Here is a 23,043-nt window from a genome sequence, read left to right as displayed (position 1 = left end):
TTCTGCTACTGAAAACACACAAATTATTATTTTTATTACAGGGCGATAGCATCCACAGAGTCCTGTGCACTTTGGCAAAGCTATTTATAAAATGTACATGGTTCTATGGAAGAGGTGAGGTAACCAGTAGCATGGATGAGTAGGTCAAAAGAAAACCAAAGGGCTAAATGAGCCAAGGGATACAGGAATCACTGTATAAATGTAAACAAGTCAACTGGGCCAGATGGAATACACCCTCGGGTACTGAGAGAGCTAGGGTCAGAATTACAGTGGCCCTTGTTTCTGATATTCTCAGACTCGCTTTCATCAGGTATGGTACCTAGGGATTGGAAGAAGGTGAATGTCTTTCCTATATTTAAAAAGGGTGTAAGATCTCAGCCTGGCAATTATAGGCCTGTAAGTTTGACATTCGTGGTGGGCAAGTTATTTGAAAGCTTTTTAAGGGATCACATACAAAATTATGTACTGGAGAATGCCATTATGAGCAGTAATCAGCATGGCTTTATGAAGGACAGGTCATGTCAGACCAATTTAATTGCTTTTTATGATGAGGTAAGTAAGAAGCTGGACAGTGGGAATGCAGTAGATATAATCTATTTGGATTTTGCCAAAGCATTTGATACCGTTCCTCACAAATGACTGCTTTCTAAACTAAGGTCTATTGGTCTTAGTGAAGTCATTTGCACATGGATAGAAAACTGGCTACAGGATCGGGTACAGAGGGTGGTTGTTAATGGTACATTCTCTACTTGGAATAAGGTTCTCAGTGTTCTCCCTCAGGGTTCTGTACTGGGTCCACTTTTATTTAATATGTTCATAAATGACTTAGGGGTGGGTATTACAAGCAATGTATCAGTATTTGCAGATGACACAAAACTCTGCAGACCAGTAAATTCTATCCAGGATGTGGCATCCTTGCAGCAGGATCTTGACCAACTGGCATTCTGGGCGGCTAAGTGGCAGATGAGATTTAATGTGGATAAATGTAAGGTCATGCACCTGGGATGTAAAAATATGCAAGCCACTTATACCCTTAATGGGACTGCACTAGGCAAATCCATAATGGAGAAGGACCTTGGAGTCCTTGTAGATAATAAACTTGTAGCAAGCAATGCCAGGCAGCAGCTGCAAGGGCAAACAAGGTTTTGAGCTGTATTAAAAGGGGTATAGATTCACGGGAGGAGGGGGTTATTCTTCCCCTTTACAGAGCGCTGGTAAGGCCCCATCTAGAATATGCTGTTCAGTTTTGGTCTCCGTTGCTCAAACGGGACATTATTGAGTTAGAGAGGGTCCAGAGAAGGGCAACTAAGTTGGTAAAGGGTATGGAAAGTCTCAGTTATGAAGAAAGACTGGCCAAGTTGGGTCTGTTGACATGATAACTATGTATAAATATATAAGGGGATCATATAATAACCTTTTTTTTTTTTTATAAGTTTTTATTTAAGGTTTTAACATTTTTAAACAACAATAGAGAAAAAAAAAATTTTTAGAAGAAAAGAGGAAAGAAGGAGAGAGTATATAGAGCTTTGGCGAGCCTGGCAGAGTTATACAGATTGTGCATTTAACCAGGTGTCCCACACTGCATTGAACTTGGTTGGGCAGCCTCTAGAGATATAGACTAGTTTTTGCTTAGGTAGCAAGTCGTTGATTAATTTTTTCCAAAAGGTAAGTGAGGGGGCAGTAGTCGATTTCCAATTTAGCAAAATTGCTTTTTTAACATAAAATAGCAGTTGCAAATAGCACAAACGTTGGTATGGCGATAACCCCAGGTCTTCTAGCACCCCCAATAAACATAGCTTTGGGGAGCGTATGCTGGGGAAAGCCAATGTTTCATTGATGTATTTCAGTACTGCTGACCATAATTGTTGAATGGCTGGGCATTCCCAAAATACATGGAGAAAGGAGCCTATTGCTGTGTTACATTTGGGGCATAGGTCTGACGTTTGAGGGTATATCTTTGCTAGTCTGTGGGGTGTCAAATAAGCGCGATTAATAAACTTAATTTGGATATACCTGTCTCTGACTGACATTGTTATTTCGGGAATCTGGTCAAGGGCATCATCCCACATTTCGTCATCCAAGTCTGGTATATCGCTCTGCCATTTAGCCTTGGTCTTGGACAGTGGGTTCGGGGTAGATTGCCATAATAGGTTGTAAAACCATGACATAGCTTTTCACAAGTCTGGTCTATGCATGTATTTTTCAAGCAAGGTATCCTTCACCTGTATAGGTCTAATAGGAAACTGGGCGTAGAAGGCATGCCTGAGTTGTAGGTAGCGGAAATACATGGCAGGGGGGAGCTCAAATTCCTCTTTAAGGGTACCAAATTGTTTTAGTTCCCCATCTTTCACAATATCCTGCAATATTTTGATGCCTTTACCTGCCCATTGACTGATCTCAGGCATAGAGTTGAACTGGGCCAGTGTGGGGTTGCCCCATAGAGGAGTTCGAGGGGACCAAATCTGTGGGGATTTCTGTGCTTGTTGGAGAGATCTTTGGAAGATCTTAGTCACCGTGAGCATTGGGGTAGTAGTGCGGTAGTGGCGTGAGGGGCCTCGGTAAGGGAGCTTAGCTAGCACTTCTAAGGAGTGCAGGGCTGCAGCTTCAAGCATGACAGCTGGGTTGTCTGCTGCTGGCGTGAACCACCAGTGTGCGTATACCAGCTGGCTGGCCCAGAAGTACAATTTAAAGTCTGGCAATGCCAGCCCACCTTTAGTTCTGGGCGCCTGTAGAATTTTTATATTAAGGCGGGGATGTACTCCAGCCCAAAGGAATCCCCGAATTACTCTGTTGAGGTGGTTAAACCATTGGGCCCTGGGGATTACTGGGGAGTTATGGAAGGCGTAGTTAAATTTAGGGAGAAATATCATTTTGAGCAGATTAATTCTACCTGGGAGAGTAAGTGGGAGGTCTTGCCACACTTGAATTTTAGTGATCAGGGATTGCATAATTGGTGCGAGATTGAGGGTTTCAAATTTATTGAAGTCTTTATGGATCTTAATGCCTAGGTATGTAAAATTTTATACTATATAATAACCTTTCTAATGTTTTATTTACCAGTAGGTCCTTCCAACGGACACGAGGGCACCCACTCCATTTAGAAGAAGGGAGGTTCCGTTTAAATATTCGGTAAGGATTTTTTACTGTGAGAGCTGTGAAGTTGTGGAATTCCCTCCCCGAATCAGTCGTACTGGCTGATACATTATATAACTTTAAGAAGGGGCTGGATGGATTCTTAGCAAGTGAGAGAAAACAGGGTTATGGGAGATAGCTCCTAGTACAAGTTGATCCAGGGACTGGTCCGATTGCCATCTTGGAGTCAGGAAGGAATTTTTTCCCCTCTGCGGCAAATTAAACAGGCTTCAGATGGGGTTTTTTGCCTTCCTCTGGTTCAACTAGAAGTTAGGCAGGTTATATATAGGCATTCTGGTTGAACGTGATGGACGTATGTCTTTTTTTTAACCCAACTTACTATGTATTTGAGACAAACTACCATCTTGTTTGCATATACTGATGTAAACAAATTTCTCTATAGACAATAATGTAAAGCACCCCTAGACCATTAACAAAAGTAAAAAAAAGTAATGGCATTAACTCCTACCCACAAGCGCAGAGAAAGTTGTATATGACTATGAGTTAGCTTGATAAAAGGCCACACCTGGCCTGAAACGTTGCTGGAATGCCCTAAGATGTATGCAATAAAGGCATTTTAAACAAGAAACACAAATGGTGCTGTTCTAAACTATTTTTCGTATGGCTAATAGAGGCCTAACTAAGCTTCATGTCATTCTCATATAGCACAGGGAATATATGGGCATAAGTATTGCTTATATCACCAACTGAATTGAAAAAAAAAAACTTTCTAATCTTGCTGGAAAAAACTTAAACTATAACTAAAAAATACATAGGGAATGTACAAAAAAAAAAAAAAAAACCAAAAGTGTATCAGAATTTCCATTTAATAATTTACCCTGTGTTTCTTGTACTGTTTGCTTGTACTCATCTCCTCTGCAAATCTCTGTTTATGGATTTAGATGAAAAACAAAAGGAAAGATTAAATCATTTAAGATTCCCTTTTGTTAGACACCCCTCAGTGACTATAATCCTTAACCTCCTTCCTAGGGCAGGAACTACTCTCCCTCTTTAAAGGATAATTAAGCCTTTTATTTTAAAATCCCCTAAAATTACTCTAAGTATCCCCCACAATAACATATCTTTCTCTCTGAAAACAGAGTTATTTATTTTTTTCTATTACAAGCAGCTGAACAGAAGTTCTTTTAGTTATTTCCTTGTTTAGTGTGAAGCTCCACCCCCTTTTCCTGAGTACTCCCTCTCTCTCCTCAAAGAGGTGCCTACTGGCTCACAACCTCTGCTCCAATTATAATCAATCATGCATGTACAGTAAGCACCTCTATGAGGTCATCATAGTTGGAGAGAGGAGTGCTCAGAAACAAAAAGGTGCGGAGATTCATCTATACAAGGAAGTAAGTTAAAGAGCTACTGTTCATCTGCTTGTAACAGAACAAAATAAATCTGCATGCTGGTAGAAATGTTATTCTGGTGGCTGTACAGAGTAATTTAAGAGATAAAAAAATAGTTTTATTTATTCTTCTTTTAAAAAAAAAAAACACTTTATTGCAGGGTACTTTCATGTAAAGTGTACCTTTCCTCCTCCTACTCTGTAGTCCCAGAAATTCCCTGTTCCGGTTCAACCTGGAGCCAATTATAAATGCACAAATGGGATGTTCACTTTTTGCAGTCCCACCAGAGTGGTAAATTGCTTGGCTGATGTTGTGACATAAGACACTCTCCATACTCCCTGCTACAATTCCTGCTATTGGTAGTGTATGAGGGGGTCAGCTACCCCCTCCTTTTAAGGGTGACTCCATCTTTGAGCATCCAGTGTCAATTAAAATAACCGATTTATCATAAGAGAAATCTTTTTTTAAAGATTAATTGCAGTGGGTAAAGTTCTTCTTTTGCAAATTCCTATCAAAATATTCCCTTTAATAAAAAGCCAGAAATGGGTGTTCCCTAGTCATCCAAGGCAACCCCCTAGATTTCTCATATCCTGTGTAAAGAAAGATGCCAGTGTTTACAAATGAGAACCACATTGCTATACCATTAAATATAAAAGCTCAAATGAAACAAGGGTAATCACTGGCTCTTGTGTTTGCACGTGCACAGGGAAGCGTGTGGTTAAACACGTAACACTATTAATATACAGTGCTCCTATTCTGTATTTAACTGACAAGAATATTATATTTTCTCTGCTATCTCCATTTATACCAGCAGTCGCATGTGGTCTTGCACACAGCAAATCCCTCACATATTTTCTATTCACCACAAAGACTCATAGCTTGAATACGAAAGAACTCCACCACTTGAAAACAAACTCAAACCATCGGTGTCTGTTAACTGGACATCTGTGAAATATACAGCTGCATGTTTATGACGGAAAAGGCAGGATAGCTTTGCCAGTGACATAAACTGTTCTGCAAATATTAACTAAAACCACTGAATTTTTTTTTAACCGAAATATGGCTTGAACATTTGATCTAGTGTTTTTAATTCCAGGGCTGTTTCCCTGAACAAACATTTACTGTTGGGAGCGCACACTGGATTCACTTGTATGAGCTTTCTCCAGGTTCAATTTAGCAAGCTGCTGGACACGATACAAGTGAAAAATGTGGCTGAATAAGAGCAATTCTTGGATTCCTTTTGAAATCTGTAATGTTTCTTAAGCAATAATTGGGAGCCTCCCAAACCAGAAAACCTCTCTCTGATTTGCATTTGGTTTCCTCCTCTTGGAATGTACAAACATATCTAAACCCTCAACGCTCTTTTGAAACTGTCAGCTTGGTCTCTTGCACTTCTAAATATATACACACATTTGGGAGATTCTCCATAAAATGAATTCCAGTGTTCAAGATGACCGTTGGGTACCAGATTCTTCAAAGAAGATCAGCTAAAAGGGCATTTGTTTGTAGTAAAAAGTACAAAGAAAGAATTAACAAGCTGAATACATGAGATGTGTTTTATAAAGGAGCCTGTTTCAATGTGTTTAATGTGTTCCGACACAAACTGTTCTTAACCTCATCTTTTTCAACAATTTGGGTGTCAAATGTAACCATTAAGTCAGCTGCCATCCATACTATGCTATGCTTGCCGACTCAGCCATACTTAGATGTGTTCAAAAATAAGCAGAAGAGCAAACGTATTGGTTATTGTGCTTTAGGAGGTCCCTGCTAATTACAGAAAATGACTGTAAGATACTAAAAGGTAGCAGTGAGCAGTAAATATTGAATAAGACTGCAGCTTTACCAAAAAGGTTAAATGCACATTAGTATATCAAATTGTATTATAGTAAAACAATCTCCCAGTTTTAATTATATCAATAATGATTTAAAAAAAACTGCAGACATTAATATGAATGCTCTTCTTTAGCACTACTTTGAGATTTTATTTCTGAATCCTCTAGCCATGGCCTTTACAACGAACTTTAGAAACCACCATGCAATCACCATTGCACAGGCCCTCATAAAGAAAGCAATGGCACTGAAAGAAAAATATTCTTCTCAATGCTCCCTCCTAAAATGAGTTTAAATTAAAAAGGGTGACTAATCTGTACACATTTTTAAATTGTAATAGTGCATAATAATGCATACAAAAGGTTTTCCCCTTTAGTACAATGGGCATATGCTGATGAAGGGAAGACCTTGCTACTAAAGGCATGCTGCTGATCTGTTCATAACCCTGTGATCAGTTGCATGAGGAAACACAAACCACAGGGAACCTGACAAGCAGCCACAAAAAGAACAGCTGTATTTCTGCATCAGATACTGTTTACACTCTGATTCATGATGTCATTAACTAGCCTCAACACTTCTTTAGGGCTCTGGCACACGGGGGAGATTAGTCGCCCGCGATAAAACTCCCTGTTCGCGGGCAACTAATCGCCGAAAAAGACTCACGAGTCTTTTTCGGCGATTCCCTGAAATTGCCCCGCCGCGTCTGCCATCCCGCCGGCGACTTACATGTTCGCCGGTGGGATGGCAGGGGTAGGCAACTCGGGGAGATTAGTCGCCCGCGAACAGGGAGTTTTATCGCGGGCGACTAATCTCCCCCGTGTGCCAGAGCCCTTAAGTCCGTATATGAAACAGCTATTCTTTCTTATGGTGGTTGCTATTATGATACTTACCACTTAGTGGCACATAGCAACATTTTCAGCAGTGCAAACAATCTACAGAATGTTGGAAACCTACACTAGCCTTAAAGGAAACCAGCTTTTTGAAAGGGTAAGGGGCCTGGGTTATCAGGAACAACTGCCTCTCAAAGTATATAATGTATTTGAGGCTACCAAGTTCCCACTGCCTTTCACTGTAGTTAATGTATCCAGGCTGTCAATACACATTGTGTTTGGAATCACTGTACCATTATTTACATGTGTATAAATGCAGACCTTGCTGTACAATTCAGAAAGTCTGAATATTTCTGTCCTACTTCTTTAGTTAAGCTTTAGTTCTCTTTTAACTGAAGTGTCCTGATGTCAGTATCACTTAAATATATGTAAGTATAAGCATTAATGAGGTAAAAAAACAAAAACCTAGTAAGGAAGTAGAATACTCTAGGGGGCACATTTACTAATCCACGAACGTCCGAAAAGCATCCGAATGCGTTTTTTTCGTAATAATCGGTATTTTGTGACTTTTTTGAGCGCTCAATACGAAAAAGTCACGACAATTCGCAAAAGTCGTAATGGCTATGAAAAAGTAGCGACAATTCACGAAAGTCATAATGCCTATGAAAAAGTTGCGACAATTCACGAAATTTGTAATGGCTACGAAAAAGTCGCGACAATTCACAAAAGTGATAATGGTTATGAAAAAGTCGCGACAATTCACGAAATTTGTAATGGCTATGAAAAAGTCGCGACAATTCGCGCAAGTCGTAACGGCTATGAAAAAGTCGCAAAATGTTCGTTTTCCAATCCGAATTTTTCCCATTCGGATTTGGATTCGTGGATTAGTAAATCAGCCCCTAGGTATTCCTGGTTAGAAATCCTTCACTAAGGGGCACATTTACTAATCCTCGATTCCGAATCCTGAATGGGAAAAAAACGGATTGGAAACGAAAATTTTGCGATTTTTTTTTTTCCTGTCGCGATTGTTTCGTATTTGTCGCAACTTTTTCAGCGCCGTCGCGACTTTATCGTATTTTGGGCGATTATTTTGTCGCCTTCGCAATTTTTTCGTATTGTGCTATAGTAAACGGCGGAAAAACCAATCCGAATTTTTCGCGACGGCGACGAAAAAGTCGCGGAAAACGTACAATAAAGTTGTAACGTCGACGAAAAAGTCACACAAAATACAAAACAATCGCGCTGGCGACGAAAAAAAATCGCAAAAATACCGATCATTACGAAAAAAATGCATTTGGATGCTTTCGGACGTTCGTGGATTAGTAAATGTGCCCCTAAGTGTCTGCAAAAGAATCCCACAGTACAAGAGCACTAGTCCATATAGACACACAATAAACCTATAGTACGGATAATAAATTGGTACCATTTTTTCACCAGGATATTGGCATTATTTAAGATGCATATATTTAACTATGCCTTCCACCTTTAAAGGAGAACTAAACACCCAGTCTAATAGATGCCCTTATATAGTGTCCCTGTCTGAAAAGCAGACCTATAGATACAGAGTAGCACAGCATACATCCCATACTACCATTTTCTAGATCTTCAGATTTTGTTCGGCAAGTTTGCAGATTCTAAGCTTTCTGGTGCATGCACAGTCGGAGCTAGTCTGGAATAAGATCCAACTGTTCATGCGCCAGAAAGCTCCACCTACGATGAAGTGAAATAAGGTTCAAAGATTCAGAACATGGTGCCCATGTACTCCACTGCACTACTCTGCATTTATAGGTCAGCTTTCCAAGTAGGGACACTTTTCCATCTAATAGACACTGTTGGGAGGGAGCAGGGATAGGGGCAAGTGGGGTGGGTTTAGTTTTCCTTTAAATTGTTTTGCACATGCGTGTCAGTGAAACCTTGCTATTTTTTTTTTTTTTTTTTTTTTTTTACACCCTATCACAAGGTAGTGATTACTATATCCATTCTTGGTCATTCAGTTAAATCAAAACATTCTTACAAAAGTACTTTTATAGAGGCTGGAGCCCTTCTGTGCATTTTCCTCCATCCTAATTAGGCTCATATAATACATAACTCTGTGAAATGTTAAGCTTAATCAGACTTTGCCAAGTACCTTACCTAAAACATTAGTTTCCTATTCAATAAACTGTGTGTAATAGGAAAAACATGTTTATGGTTCCATGGGAAAAGGCTAATATTTTATTGAAGTACATAATAAAAATGACAGCTTGAGTACCAAACCAGAAACTCACTGGCACTTAACTAAAGTGTCTACCTCTTAGTTCGTCATGGAGAGGCTACTCTGCCAAATGTATGTGTTTCCATCAGCACATTTTAATGCAGACAGTAACTTCACCACATTAGTACACAGTAGTAGACTGTGTTAAAAAAAAGAAGAGAATTCACTGGAGTCAAAAAGCTATGGTGCCTTACATTTGTAGTTTGTGTTCCTAAACATTTGGTACTGCATGCAGTTGACTGCAACAAGAGAAGTTTGTTATGTTAACTATGAAAATAAATGCAGGGGGGATTCTTAAGACTCTGACAAAAATGCAAAAGACACACTGCACAAAGGGAATCACATCCCCTCAGCAGTGCAGATCTGTGCCCCCAAAATGCCCCAGTAGCTCCCCATTTTCTTTTCTGCCGATTCCCTGCACATGCTCTGTGCTGCTGTCAGTTACTGAGCTTAGAGACCGACGCACATTTTACTGTATATATTTTATATAAATCTAAAAAAATTAAGGCCGATAAGTAATTCATTTAGATTCTTATTAAATTGCTTTTACAAAACCAGCGCAATTAGCATCAGAATGTAATAATATGTCATGTATTATCAGCTTACATGACAGGCAAACCGCAGTTTTTGCTTGATATTTTACAACCCCTAAGTTTAGCTTCTTAACAGCTGCCCAGAGCACACCAAGCATGTGAGTGTCACCGACACTGAATCTAAGATGGGGAGCTCCCAATACAGATCTGGAGCCTTTCCATCATTACTGTTATATAAGACGCTGAATCTTCAGGCAGGTGCAGTACTTTCAGTATACAAAATATGGCATTTTTAGGGAAATTCATTTTTTAGGGTTAGTTCTCCTGCATATGTATAGTTGTATCCTTCAAGAGCCTACCTACAGTACCATCACTGAATCCAAATCCTGCTTTTTGTGCCATTATGCAGACCGACAACTGGGGGATAATCATTAGGTTGCTTTAAGTTACATTTATATAGAGGGGGCTCATTTAAAAACTCCACATAAAAGTGTCTGAGCCCTTACTGGTGCAATCCACTGAGCTGTGCCAGACTGATAATAGGCAGACCATAATACAGGTACTGTATAATAAGTTTAACCACTTTTCACCCCCCTTAGGAAGCAATACCACCAAAGCCAGGTAGCATTGCATTTCACAGCCAGCACAGCAGAAGGACTGCCATTACATCACGCTGCAAAGCAGATTTCCTGTTTGTGCTATTAGCAACATGGGCCAAAAAGCTAATTGTCCATTCACATGGATGGATAATTGTCTAGTCGCATGGACTTAAAGGAGGTATAGTCAGTGGGAAGTGCCAAATCTGCAATGGTACAGCCCACTACTATAGAAGCACCACATAGCAAACTTACTTTTTTTTATTTTGTTTTTTGGATTTTTGATGCTGCCAGGCCAGGTGCACATGTGCAGTAGAGTAAAAAAACAAGTTTCTTGATTCTTTGAGCTTGTGCCCCCAGACTCACCCAGGCGTGGTGCTCCTACAGTATTAAGCAAACAGAAGAACTGGCCCCAATGTTTCAGCCTAGCATATCTAGAATAGGAATTGTCATGGACAAAACATATGCTGCTGATACAAAATAGTTTCTTTATAGCCACTTTTATCATATTATGCAATCTGGGAAATGTTACCCGGATCACACACTAAAGTTTAGTTGTTAGAGTGAGGTCACAAGAAGAGTAGATCCGCTTCTCTCAACCCTGCGTTTTTCCGTCAGGCAGCGTAGAAAAGTGGATCCGCTTTTCTCAGCCTTTGTTCCTGGATTGAAAACAGAGTACACTTGAGCGCAGCCACATGTGGAAAAGCAGTCTGAAGTTCCACCCAAAAATGCCTGCTTTCATGTTTCACAGGTGGACCTACGCTTCGCTCTGCCGCGTGTGGGCTGGGGCACGGGCAGCGTAGGAAAGCATACCCACTTCTCACAGCCTGACGGAAAAACACAGGGTAGAAGTAGATCTACGCTCCTTGTGAGCTCACCCTTTAAGTATTTTTTGCACACTAAGGGAGCGTTGATAGAAACAGCTATGTCTACCTGAATATATTCTACAACTAATTTAAGTTTGTTACTTTATTTTTAGTGGTTGGGCTACCTAAATTTATGTAATGATGCACACACAAACTTGTTACTGGGGAAATAAAAGATTTATTTTCTCCTCTCTAAATACCCCTCATATAAACAATCCTAGTGTTTTAATCCACAACTAAAGTCTGACGTTTTTACAGAAAGAAAGAAAATAACCCAGAAAAATGGGCAGAATGGCGATTTGTTTCAGGCCATGTATTGTTGGCTTAATGTTAGACACAGCACTGGCCCACAGTCCCAATAATTCCCCAATTCTTCTTGGTGTTGTTCCATTTGATCAGTACAATCTGGGCATCAAGGTGTGCCTAAATTGCACTAGATCCATCCAGATGTTCCACAGGATTTGTGTGGCCAAATTCTGGCATATATCACACTTTGAAATGATGTAAATAAATCCCACCTCCAGAGCTGAAAGCACAGTTTTTCATATAATACATTGAACTGACTAAAACTAATTGGTGCTTTTTCCCTCCATAAATCTTGGTGAACACACACATAACCACACGGAATTTAAGATATGCCAACTCAGATGAGAGTTTACTGTGTAATTTTGAGCTAACTTTTCCCTGAATGTGTGCGTGCTGACAGGCACAGGATCAGCCAGTTACGACACACACAGAGCTAAAATATAAACAGCTTTTATTTCTGGCAAAATCGTATTTCTTTTTAACTTCACGAGCCCTGTTGATCTCTTATTGGCAATATATTACATACTACTAACCATTTCTAGATATACAGAATGCTACTTATAGTGTATGAAGGGAATTGTAATGTACTCTAATCCTCACATATATTAGGCCAGAGTTTGTCTATATGAATTATGGGTAACACCTTAGACAACTGGGATGCCAAAGAGACCCTGTTTAAGTGAACCCTTCACAATCACTTGGTCAGGATGACATAAGACTTAAATATGCACTGAAATTCCAAAATGTATTAATTTACATTAAAACAAAATTAGAAACATGAATTAAACACATTTTGCACATAAATGCATGAGCATCAGATAAAAAGTTGCCACAAATAAGATCTATACCAAACGTTGCTATATCAATATTAAATGAAACCCATATGCAAGGAGATTCAGACATTTTGTTTGTCCTGAGATTTAACCTTAAAGTCCACTGTAAGATTCATACTACTGTGTTGTACAATCTGTTTCAACTTTTGTACTCTACAATTCATTTTATTCTAACTTCAAAGTGGCTACATGGCTGGATTGCCTTTAGTGCCTCCAAAGATATCTTTCACACAAAACAAGAATTCAATACATTTCCAAATTTACCAGGGCAGGGTTCTTATCTGTAATGACAAGGGAGACACCAAGTGGTAGCTTCCAATAAAAAACTTTTCAACGGCTTACATCCTTTCTATAGGACTGACTAGGTTAAATCAGCAGTTCTACCTGTTGCCGCCAGGAGCACTTTAAAGTAACCCGATATATCTTCATAGCTTACCTCAGACACTGCATATATCTAACGTGAAATTCTCACGCACTGAGCATCACCTTTCTTTGCTATAGCCATTTAGTACAATGAAGGCAAATGCAGATTCCACAATTCCACACAATGATATATTTAAGGAATTTGGGTTAGTTTTCTAGCTGAAACATGAAAATGTCCATTAATAACGTTTACTTGTATTACTTATCAAAACAAGTAGCCCTAGACAGCTTCAGTTACATCCTGTAAATCTCCCCAAGCATAACACAGGCCCATCCCTTGCACTTTGACTTCTTTGTCAGTAGCAAGTCACTATTGACATATGCCAATGGGACTTAAGATCCTATGTAGCAGTAAGGTATGAACATCAGTGAGGCATGGACTGGATTATAAGTACTGGCACAAAGTGAGGAGTAGGGGATTTTGCTTAGGCTGTACAAAGCTATAGTTCATGGGAAGCTACACAGCAGCATTATGACTTTATGACAGAATAAATGAAATCCTTTGTTGAGCATTAATATTTCTTAAAATTAAGTCTGAGGTACTTTACAATCCCATTATAAAAAAAAAATGGGATTCTGCTTATTAATAAAATGGATCTCCAACCAAAAACTTTTTTTCCCATAATTCTAAGCATACATTAAACTAAGTATACATTCATTACAAGTTTTTAGTGGTTTTAAAGTTATTTGTAAATTAAATTGTGGTTGAAAGCAGTGTTTGTTTATCCCTTGTACCAGAAGTAATTTCTTCTAATCATTTAACAAGCTGGCATAACCTACATTGTTGAAGGTTTGGTACCAGAAGTGCAGAGAATACAAACAGACGAACACTGATTTCAATAGCAATTACATTAACCAATAACTTTAAAACTTAACAACTTTAAATACCATCAAAGTAATGTATTTCGGAAAGTTCCTTAGAATTACATTTCCTTTTACTGTGTAAAAACAGGTTTTGGGTGGAGAAGTAAGCCAGAAGTAAGGCTGTGTTGAAGGGAGAGTTTTTTTAATGCATATGATAAAATAATTCATGATATTGCTGGTTATGAGATTTTGTCATACCTAAAACATTAGAAATAAAAAAGCTATAATACCACAGAACTACAACTAAAAATCACAAATGTAGCTAGTCGCACAAATGTTGTGAGAAAACTGTTGGCAGCAAGTTTCCTTGTTGCCTGCAGGATCCAAGAAGTGCAATAGGATGGCACCTCTGTGTTTGCGCCTTAAACTCAGGGCTGAGTTGAGGGTCTGGTATTAGCTAATATCTCAGAACCTACTAATAAAAAAGAAATGTAAACTGGAAAAGGCCTGAGTGAACTGCTCTGTGTAAGTTTGGTTTACATCAATTATTTTTTGGAGTTTAGATACTCTTTAACAACTGAGTAACCAATCACAATGGGCCTACTGGGATTTTATTAGCAATGTTTCTAGTTACAGCAACAGGGCCAGATCTAGTATTAAGTACATATATGTTTAAATGCAATTCAGTGGCTGCAAACATGGAAATACAATTCTGCAGAGACAGCAGAGAGTTCTACACAGGAGCAGGATAAATCTAATACTGGAAAAATGCAGTTCCCAGAACACTCTGTATCTCAATGAAACTTACTTTTTGTGGAAGAAAGTTGAATTTACTCTTCTCTTTGTGAAACCAATTGGCAAGATTTTCAGGTCAATATTGTGTCGTCGAGCTCTGTTTTTCAAAAGGTTTAACTTAGTAAGGAAAAACAAGAAAATTCATTCATTAAAGTGCAGTCAATGGCTTATTTATAGAAGCTACTATGTGGCCAACTTCCATATGGTACGGATTAAGGGTACCCCTTTCATTTGTTTTTAAAACAAACTATCAATATTTAATAAGAATTTGAGATTTCCTAGATATGTTTGCTTCTACTGTCACCATCACAGTGCCTGCCAATGTTTTCATTTCAATTCCTTTATTGTTGAATCAATGTATGTCTCTACCAATATATAAACAATAATAAAAATGTAGTTAATTAAAGTTAATTTGGTTTGGAATTAAAGACAAAAGTCCATCAAGTTAACCCTTCCAATATATATACTCCCAGTACATATATATTATACACACACTATACCTCTACAGACCTACTGATACACTCACCTATATTATTTCTGTAATTTGTAAAGGCCTTAAAAAAAAATAATTGAAGTATATATAAACCCGATAGGATCATTTTGTCTCCAAAGGATTAATTATATATTAGTTGGGATCAAGTACCAGGTACTGTTTTATTATTACTGAGAAAAAGTAAATAATCACATTTATTTGATTATAATGGTGCCTTCCAATAATTCAGAGCTTTCCGAATAACTGATCCCATACCTGTACATCTTGCAGTCACTATACCCTTGGAGAATAGGTTGACAATACACTGAAGCTTTGTCCATGTGTAAATATCTTCTTTAATAGCATTTTTAATTCCATTATGTTACAACTACATACACTTGTGTTTATCACAATGGGAGGATCGCCTGCCATTTCCCTCTCGTGATAACACAATGTATCTTTAAAGGTGTAGGAAAGACACATTTACTTGGGGTACCAAAAGCTAGGTACCCCAAAGTGATTGTAGTCACTTATCTGATACCCGGGGCGATCCGGATAGCAGTAGGGATGCACCAAATTCACTATTTTGGGATTTTGAAAGCTTCAGTCAAATACCGAACCAAATCCAAATTCTAATTTGCATATGCATATAAGGTTGTGGAAGGGTTAAAGAGAAACATTTTCAACTTCCATGTTTATATGACTAAAAGTCACGTGATATTAAGGACTGGGATATTGATTGGCCAGACACATGGATTCGGATTGAAGAAGAATCCTGCTGAAAAAAGCAGAATCTTGGACTGAATCCTGGTTTTGTTGCATTCCTAGTTAGCCGAAAACAGCCCTGGCCTGGGGTTCATCATATAGTTTGCACCATGGAGGGATTCTATTTTTCCACTTCTTCTTTCTTCAAAATCTCAGGGGCCAACGCATGTGCAGTAGAGTGAAAAAGCTGTTTTTTTGGTTAAAGGAGAAGGAAAGGTATAATCACTTGGGGGGTGGTGCCAAAATGTTATGCACCCCCAGTAATTGTAATCACTTACCTGATACCCTGGGCCGGTGCCCCTGTCAGCAAAGAGCTGTACTGGCTGGGGGTACATGCACGCGAGCGATCCTCTTTCTTCATGATCCTGGGGCTCTCTGACTTTTTTTTTTTTTTTGTTAAAGTTCAGCTTTTCACTGGGGAGTGCCTAACATTTTGGCACCACCCCCCAAGTGATTATACCTTTCCCCAGTGATTAAACCTTTCCTTCTACTTTAAAGTTTCGCTTTTCACTCTACTTCGTATGCACATGAAGTAAGAAGGTGCAAGAGCATCGCTCTGTGGTGCTCACTGAAAGTACCCCGAGCTGGTGCAGATTTTATTAATTTTAATTTATTTATTAATAGGAGCACCAGTCTGGGATTTTAGGTAAGTGAATTCAATAACTGTGGGGTGCCTAACTTTTGGCACCTCCCAGTGATTTTTGACTTTCCTTCCTTCTCCTTTTACTACTATATATAGATTTGATTAGGTCAAACTTTTTCAAAATCATGCACATAAATAAAAGGTCCCTTCATTTGTGGGTACCTGGTTGAACTGGGAGGTGCCATTTGAGCTGAAAGTTTGAAATGGATTCTGCGGCATTACTTTAACAGGTCAAACAGTCTCTTGTAAATGAAACTGTTTGCATATAAAAAACATTTATTGTTTTTGGTTCCCAGAAAAGATATTTGCAGTATGTAGATAAAGCCCGGGCTCAGGGTTAAACTTACATATTTATTACTTGTGTGTCGGGGGAACAAACGATCTCTAGCTCCACAGTCTACCAATCTTGAAGTATCCTCCAAAAAACGATAATCTGAGAATTAAACGAGAGAGAGAGAGAGAGAGAGAGAGAGAGAGAGAGAGAGAGAGAGAGAGAGAGAGAGAGAGAGAGAGAGAGAGAGAGAGAGAGAGAGAGTGAATAGTTGGTGTATGGCAAGCATTTCAACAACATTTAATCTAAGCATAATAAAAGAGATGTATATTAAAAAAAGCAATAATGGGACAGGGGAACAGGCATATGCTTTAATTAGCAATAGGTAGTTCCCCAAATATGTTTTACAATGTGTTTTGGCCCATTTGGTTATCTGGCAGCTCTGAGCCACGTCACTGTAGAATATGCATATTACCCTCTCCTTCACAAAAACACAAATATTATTTGATTTATGGCTGAGATTCCAGATATCTTTTTCATCTCAGTGGTGTCAGAGATCCTATTCTAAAAACACAGTTTAAATCACTGCACAATATTAATTGCTTAATAGTATTAAAGGGCACCTATTTGGAGAAAATGTATAAGAACCCTCACTCCAGTTGTGGGAAAAAAACACACTCTTTTCTGCAGTCATGCAGGTACACAAGTATACAAATAAGGCTTCCTGTCCTAGCTTGCTTATTATGCGCATGTACGTGATGTCACACATATTAGCATAAGCAAGCTGGAAACATCCTAAAACTCCTTATAAACAGGAGAGCAGTTGAAGTCCTTTGTCTTAAACATTTCACTATTCAATTGACACTTTATAGTTTAATCCAACAGACTAACGTTTTTGTTATCTAATATGATGCACTGACCAATTAAACAATGAAATTAATTGTATGTGATAACATGCTAATGTTGTTTGTGCAGGGGTATAAAAATTCAAGCAATAGGGTGTAGGTCAGACAATTTTGCGCAACGCTACTAAATGCTATATTGCTATTCTACGTTTGGTGCACTGATATATTTGCTATATATACTTGATTTTCTAAGTGAGCATTACAAGGGTCTCCAGGTGTGCTCTTTCATAAGAAACAACCCAAACTTTAATTGCACTCACTACAAGCATTTTGTGCAGAAGGTAGTATTGTATTAGCCTGCAAATTAAGAGGGGGAAATGTGCCTTTTGATGCTTTTCCTGAGCTTTCAGAAAGAGCCAGCACTACACATTACAACTGCTTTCAGGTAACATATTGTTTCTCCTATCCCATGTAACTGCAGGAGTCCCAAGCCAGACTTGGATTTCTACTGGGAGCTGCTATCTTGCTACCGTCCCATTGTTCTGCTGATAGGATGCTGGGAGGGGGGTAATATCACTCCATCTTGCAGCTCAGCAGTAAAGTGTGCCTGAAGTTTATCAGAACACAGGGCTGTGGCACACTGGGAAATGAAGAATATGGCTAGCCCCATGCAAAATTATTAAATTAAATATAAAACATCTGTTTGCATTTCTGAAAGAGAGATTTCTGCTGAAGAAGCTCTATTAACTTATGCGTTTTGGAAAAAAACATGTTTTCCTGTGACAGTATGCCTTTAATTTTTTTTCATTTAAAAAGGAAAATTATGAAATGATTTTATTCCATAGGACAATGGCACATGGAGTGATCTTAAGCATTTCATCAATTCAGCCTTTTTTAACTCCAATGGTGAAGGACAAAAAGTAAGAAATTAGCACCTAAGGGCAAAGACACATGGGACGATTGCCGCAACTTTTTAAAAAGAGTTGGTCCCAGCTGTGCAAAACGCAGTGCAATTAGTCGTGGCTAATAATTGCCTCATGTGTCTTCGCCCTAAGTGTGGTACGCAGCAGGTGCTTACCAAGAACATTTTGAAAGTATACATGTTGTCTGTGCTTTGTTTCATTATTTGTAGGTGTGACCAAGTAATAATAATGTACTTACCACTCAAAAGATTTATCTCATTAAATTTGCTCATTGGCACAAAAGCTGCCTTGTCTCGCAAGCCACTGCAGTTGACCTCAGTTTTGTGCTTCTTTACACATGGCAGACTTTGGAAGGGAAAGAAAGAAAAGTATAATAACCTTAAGCAAGTCCTTTAAAATTGAACATCCTTGATTAAAAAAAAAAAAAGCTACATGTTACCTGCAGGAATATTTCATGCACCGGGGACATTTATATTTGGCTTCTTCACCACCACAAATCTCACAACTACACAAACAAAAAAAACAAAAAAAAGAGTTACAATTACAATTCTTATTGTTTCTACCGCCATATCTGACGATTCAGCCCTGAACATGAGTGGAGTGTACGAACGATCTTTCATGCGACCACTGGTCGTGGGAAAGATCCTAATTGTTACATGTATGGCCACCTTAAAACAATGTAGCAGAATCCAGCTGAATAAATGTTTAGTGGAGAACTGGCTTTTGCTACATCATTTCAAGAGTCAAAATTTTAGACCAGAGAGGAAACAAACACTGCTTTTAATTGCATATATTGGAAAGTTGCTTAGATATTCTTTCAAGTGTAAAAACACTGTTTCTATACAATAATCCACTTAAAGTCAGTAATATTGTCAGTAATAGGCACTAGTTCTTATTGCAAGCATTTGTCAAGCAAAACAAGTCACCATGGTCAGAATAATAATGAAAAGTATACAAATATTTCAGATCAATGAGAATTACAGGGAAGAGGATACTCGATAAAGTGCTGGAAAGGGAATTATATATATTATACGCCACAATGGCCACTCTAGTCCCAGCACGTCCTACTCTGTACAACATGTTCTGTAGAGACTGAACCAATCGGTGACGGTGTTTACATTTACTCCAAGAAGCTCTCGCAGCCCATACCCGATCATTTACTTACTGCTTACCTGAATAAAGACATTTTTCTCTTAAGGGAGACAGGCTCATCTTCTTTGCCACCAGTTACACTAACTTCTATGGGAGAATCCATTACAGAACAGCACAGCTCCTGTCCCACACGTGAGAATTATTTCCGGCTTGGTCTGCTACAGCTCCCGTAGCGGGCGGGGAAAACACGCACTAAGATTGGCTGTGCGCAAATTCATCGACGACATATTGTGGTTGGCAACGGTTGGCAACAGGTTTCCAATACAGGTATTCAATACGTATCCTACGGAGATAGGTATTTCTGTAAATTGGCTGCCCTCTACAAAGGCACCTAGGAATTTTAACTTACAAACGGGGCAAAATAAAAAACAATATTTTTTTTAATTACCCTGGACGCAAGACATCCTTTGCAACGTTATGTTGAGTATTGCCTTTGTTTCGCCGCTCACACTAACAGCAGTTATGTTGCGCTGCACAAAAAAACGTTTACCTGATTCGCCAGGTGTATTCTGATAACACATCTCATATTTACTAAAAATCGTAATTATACACTTCTCACAAATTTGACTAAATTTGGCAGGTTATTTATAGTTTGAGCACATTTCTGGGGGTTTGGGGGTCTTGTTTTATGCGTTATTACAGTTTGCTGAAAAGCTGAAATTGCCCTTTAAGCTGCAAGTCTCAGTTCCCACAAGTGACCTGTTTATCTTATTAGTTACAATTGTATCTCAGTGCTGGGGGGGCTTTCTTTCTGCTGGGCCTCTCTGCCAAAAGCCCACTTATTTAATTAAAAGTTAGAAACAATGCTTCTAAGTGCAGGTGATGCTTGCTAAGATTTCTGGGCTCTCTGCCTAAAGCTACTTTTAATTAAATTTGTATCTTTTTTACCTTCAGTGCAGGAGATCATAGGGAAATGAGGGACTTTTCTGTAAGAATCCGGGACTGCAGGTTAAGCAGTGGGTGTGGGTGGTGCAGCAGCGGGTTAGGGTTGGGTTGTGGGTGGTGCAGCAGCGGGTTAGGGTGTGGGTGGTGCAGCAGCGGGTTAGGGTTGGGTGTGGGTGGTGCAGCAGCGGGTTAGGGTTGGGTGTGGGTGGTGCAGCAGCGGGTTAGGGTTGGGTGTGGGTGGTGCAGCAGCGGGTTAGGGTTGGGTGTGGGTGGTGCAGCAGCGGGTTAGGGTTGGGTTGTGGGTGGTGCAGCAGCGGGTTAGGGTGTGGGTGGTGCAGCAGCGGGTTAGGGTTGGGTGTGGGTGGTGCAGCAGCGGGTTAGGGTTGGGTGTGGGTGGTGCAGCAGCGGGTTAGGGTTCGGTGTGGGTGGTGCAGCAGCGGGTTAGGGTTGGGGTGTGGGTGGTGCAGCAGCGGGTTAGGGTGTGGGTGGTGCAGCAGCGGGTTAGGGTTGGGTGTGGGTGGTGCAGCAACGGGTTAGGGTTGGGTGTGGGTGGTGCAGCAACGGGTTAGGGTTGGGTGTGGGTGGTGCAGCAGCGGGTTAGGGTTGGGTGTGGGTGGTGCAGCAGCGGCTTAGGGTTGGGTGTGGGTGGTGCAGCAGCGGGTTAGGGTTGGGTGTGGGTGGTGCAGCAGCGGGTTAGGGTTGGGTGTGGGTGGTGCAGCAGCGGGTTAGGGTTGGGTGTGGGTGGTGCAGCAGCGGGTTAGGGTTGGGTGTGGGTGGTGCAGCAGCGGGTTAGGGTTGGGTTGTGGGTGGTGCAGCAGCGGCTTAGGGTTGGGTGTGGGTGGTGCAGCAATGGGTTAGGGTTGGTGTGGGTGGTGCAGCAGCGGGTTAGGGTTGGGTGTGGGTGGTGCAGCAATGGGTTAGGGTTGGGTGTGGGTGGTGCAGCAGCGGGTTAGGGTTGGGTGTGGGTGGTGCAGCAGCGGGTTAGGGTTGGGTGTGGGTGGTGCAGCAGCGGGTTAGGGTTGGGTGTGGGTGGTGCAGCAGCGGGTTAGGGTTGGGTGTGGGTGGTGCAGCAGCGGGTTAGGGTTGGGTGTGGGTGGTGCAGCAGTGGGTTAGGGTTGGGTGGTGCAGCAGCGGGTTAGGGTTGGGTGTGGGTGGTGCAGCAGTGGGTTAGGGTTGGGTGTGGGTGGTGCAGCAGCGGGTTAGGGTTGGGTGGTGCAGCAGCGGGTTAGGGTTGGGTGTGGGTGGTGCAGCAGCAGGTTAGGGTTAGGGTTGGGTGGTGCAGCAGCGGGTTAGGGTTGGGTGTGGGTGGTGCAGCAGCGGGTTAGGGTTGGGTGTGGGTGGTGCAGCAGCGGGTTAGGGTTGTGTGGTGGAAAACTGACTAATGGGAATCAATTTTTTAACCACCATTGGATGAAACTATCAAATTTAAGTAATTGATTGCGGTCAGTGGGTTTTGTATATATACGTGTAAGAAATTCCTGTTGGTTTATAACTACTTCCACATTTAGGAATACTATCTTATGGGCGTCCTCTGTCATAGTAAACTTGATATCCTGATGGGCATTGTTAATCTGATCACGGAAGGCGGACAGGGACTCCAGGTCACCCCGCCAAAGGAGGAACACGTCATCGATATACCTCCACCATGCACAACAGTGCATGGCAAAAAGCACATTACAATAAACATGCTCGTCCTCAAAAAGTTGGCATAGGCCGGGGCGACCTTGGAGCCCATGGCCGTACCCCGTATCTGCAGAAAAAACCTGTCCCGAAATGTAAAGAAATTTTTATGAAGAATGAAGCTAAGGACTTTCACAAAGAAGGCAATTTCCGCCATGTTATACTGTCCACTTTCAATTAAGAGTTTCTTCACCGCTAGGATTCCCTCAAGATGGGGGATCGATGTATAAAGACTGGCAACATCAAATGTCACCAGCCACATTCCATCTTGTACCCCACCCACTTCAGATAATTTACATAAAAAATCATTGGTATATCGAATATATGATCTAGTTTTCTGAACCAAGGGACTAAAAACCTTATCCAGAACTTCAGCTGCTTTACTAGTAAGTGATCCCACTCCCGCCACTATGGGCCTACCTGGTGGGTTGACTGGGTCTTTATGTATCTTTGGTAAGACATATATCACAGGAATTATAGGGAAATCTATCTGTATATATTGTAAGGTAGATTGAGTAATTACCCCAGATTCAACTGCATTCTGCAGCAATAACATGAATAAAATTCACGTTTAAAGGGATCCGTAGGATCACCCTTCAATGGGACATATACATCAGTATCACTTAATTGGTGTTGAATCTCCGCTATATATTTATCCGTGTCCAAGACAACTATCGATCCCCCCTTATCGGACGGTTTGATAGTTATATTGGACATTTAAATTCCATCAAGGCATTAGTTTCAGACTTAGACATATTGTACGAGCCCTTAAAAGCATATTGTAACATATCAGTTTCAATTTCCGATCTCACTTTCTGAATATAAGTCTCAACCACGGTCACTTCCGGTTTTAAAC

General features: G+C 40.3%; 1 protein-coding gene across 1 annotated transcript in view; it reads right to left on the bottom strand.

Moving 5' to 3' along the window:
* Positions 1 to 19,891, bottom strand: part of znhit6 (zinc finger, HIT-type containing 6) — a 28,940-nt gene extending 9,049 nt beyond the window's left edge. Inside the window, exons 1-5 of the mRNA XM_031900843.1 lie at positions 19,643 to 19,891; positions 18,910 to 18,975; positions 18,709 to 18,815; positions 16,779 to 16,864; positions 14,565 to 14,668 (exon numbers count right to left, since the gene is read on the bottom strand). Coding sequence (XP_031756703.1) covers positions 14,565 to 14,668; positions 16,779 to 16,864; positions 18,709 to 18,815; positions 18,910 to 18,975; positions 19,643 to 19,725 — 446 coding nt within the window. The 5' untranslated portion in view covers positions 19,726 to 19,891. The remainder of the gene's footprint in view (positions 1 to 14,564; positions 14,669 to 16,778; positions 16,865 to 18,708; positions 18,816 to 18,909; positions 18,976 to 19,642) is intronic.
* Positions 19,892 to 23,043: the final 3,152 nt, after the last annotated feature.

This window comes from Xenopus tropicalis, chromosome 4 (assembly GCF_000004195.4).
Source record: "Xenopus tropicalis strain Nigerian chromosome 4, UCB_Xtro_10.0, whole genome shotgun sequence".
NCBI classification, from domain to species: domain Eukaryota; kingdom Metazoa; phylum Chordata; class Amphibia; order Anura; family Pipidae; genus Xenopus; species Xenopus tropicalis.
The sequence above is the reverse complement of the archived record's forward strand: the minus strand, read 5'-3'. Positions and strand labels throughout refer to the sequence as shown.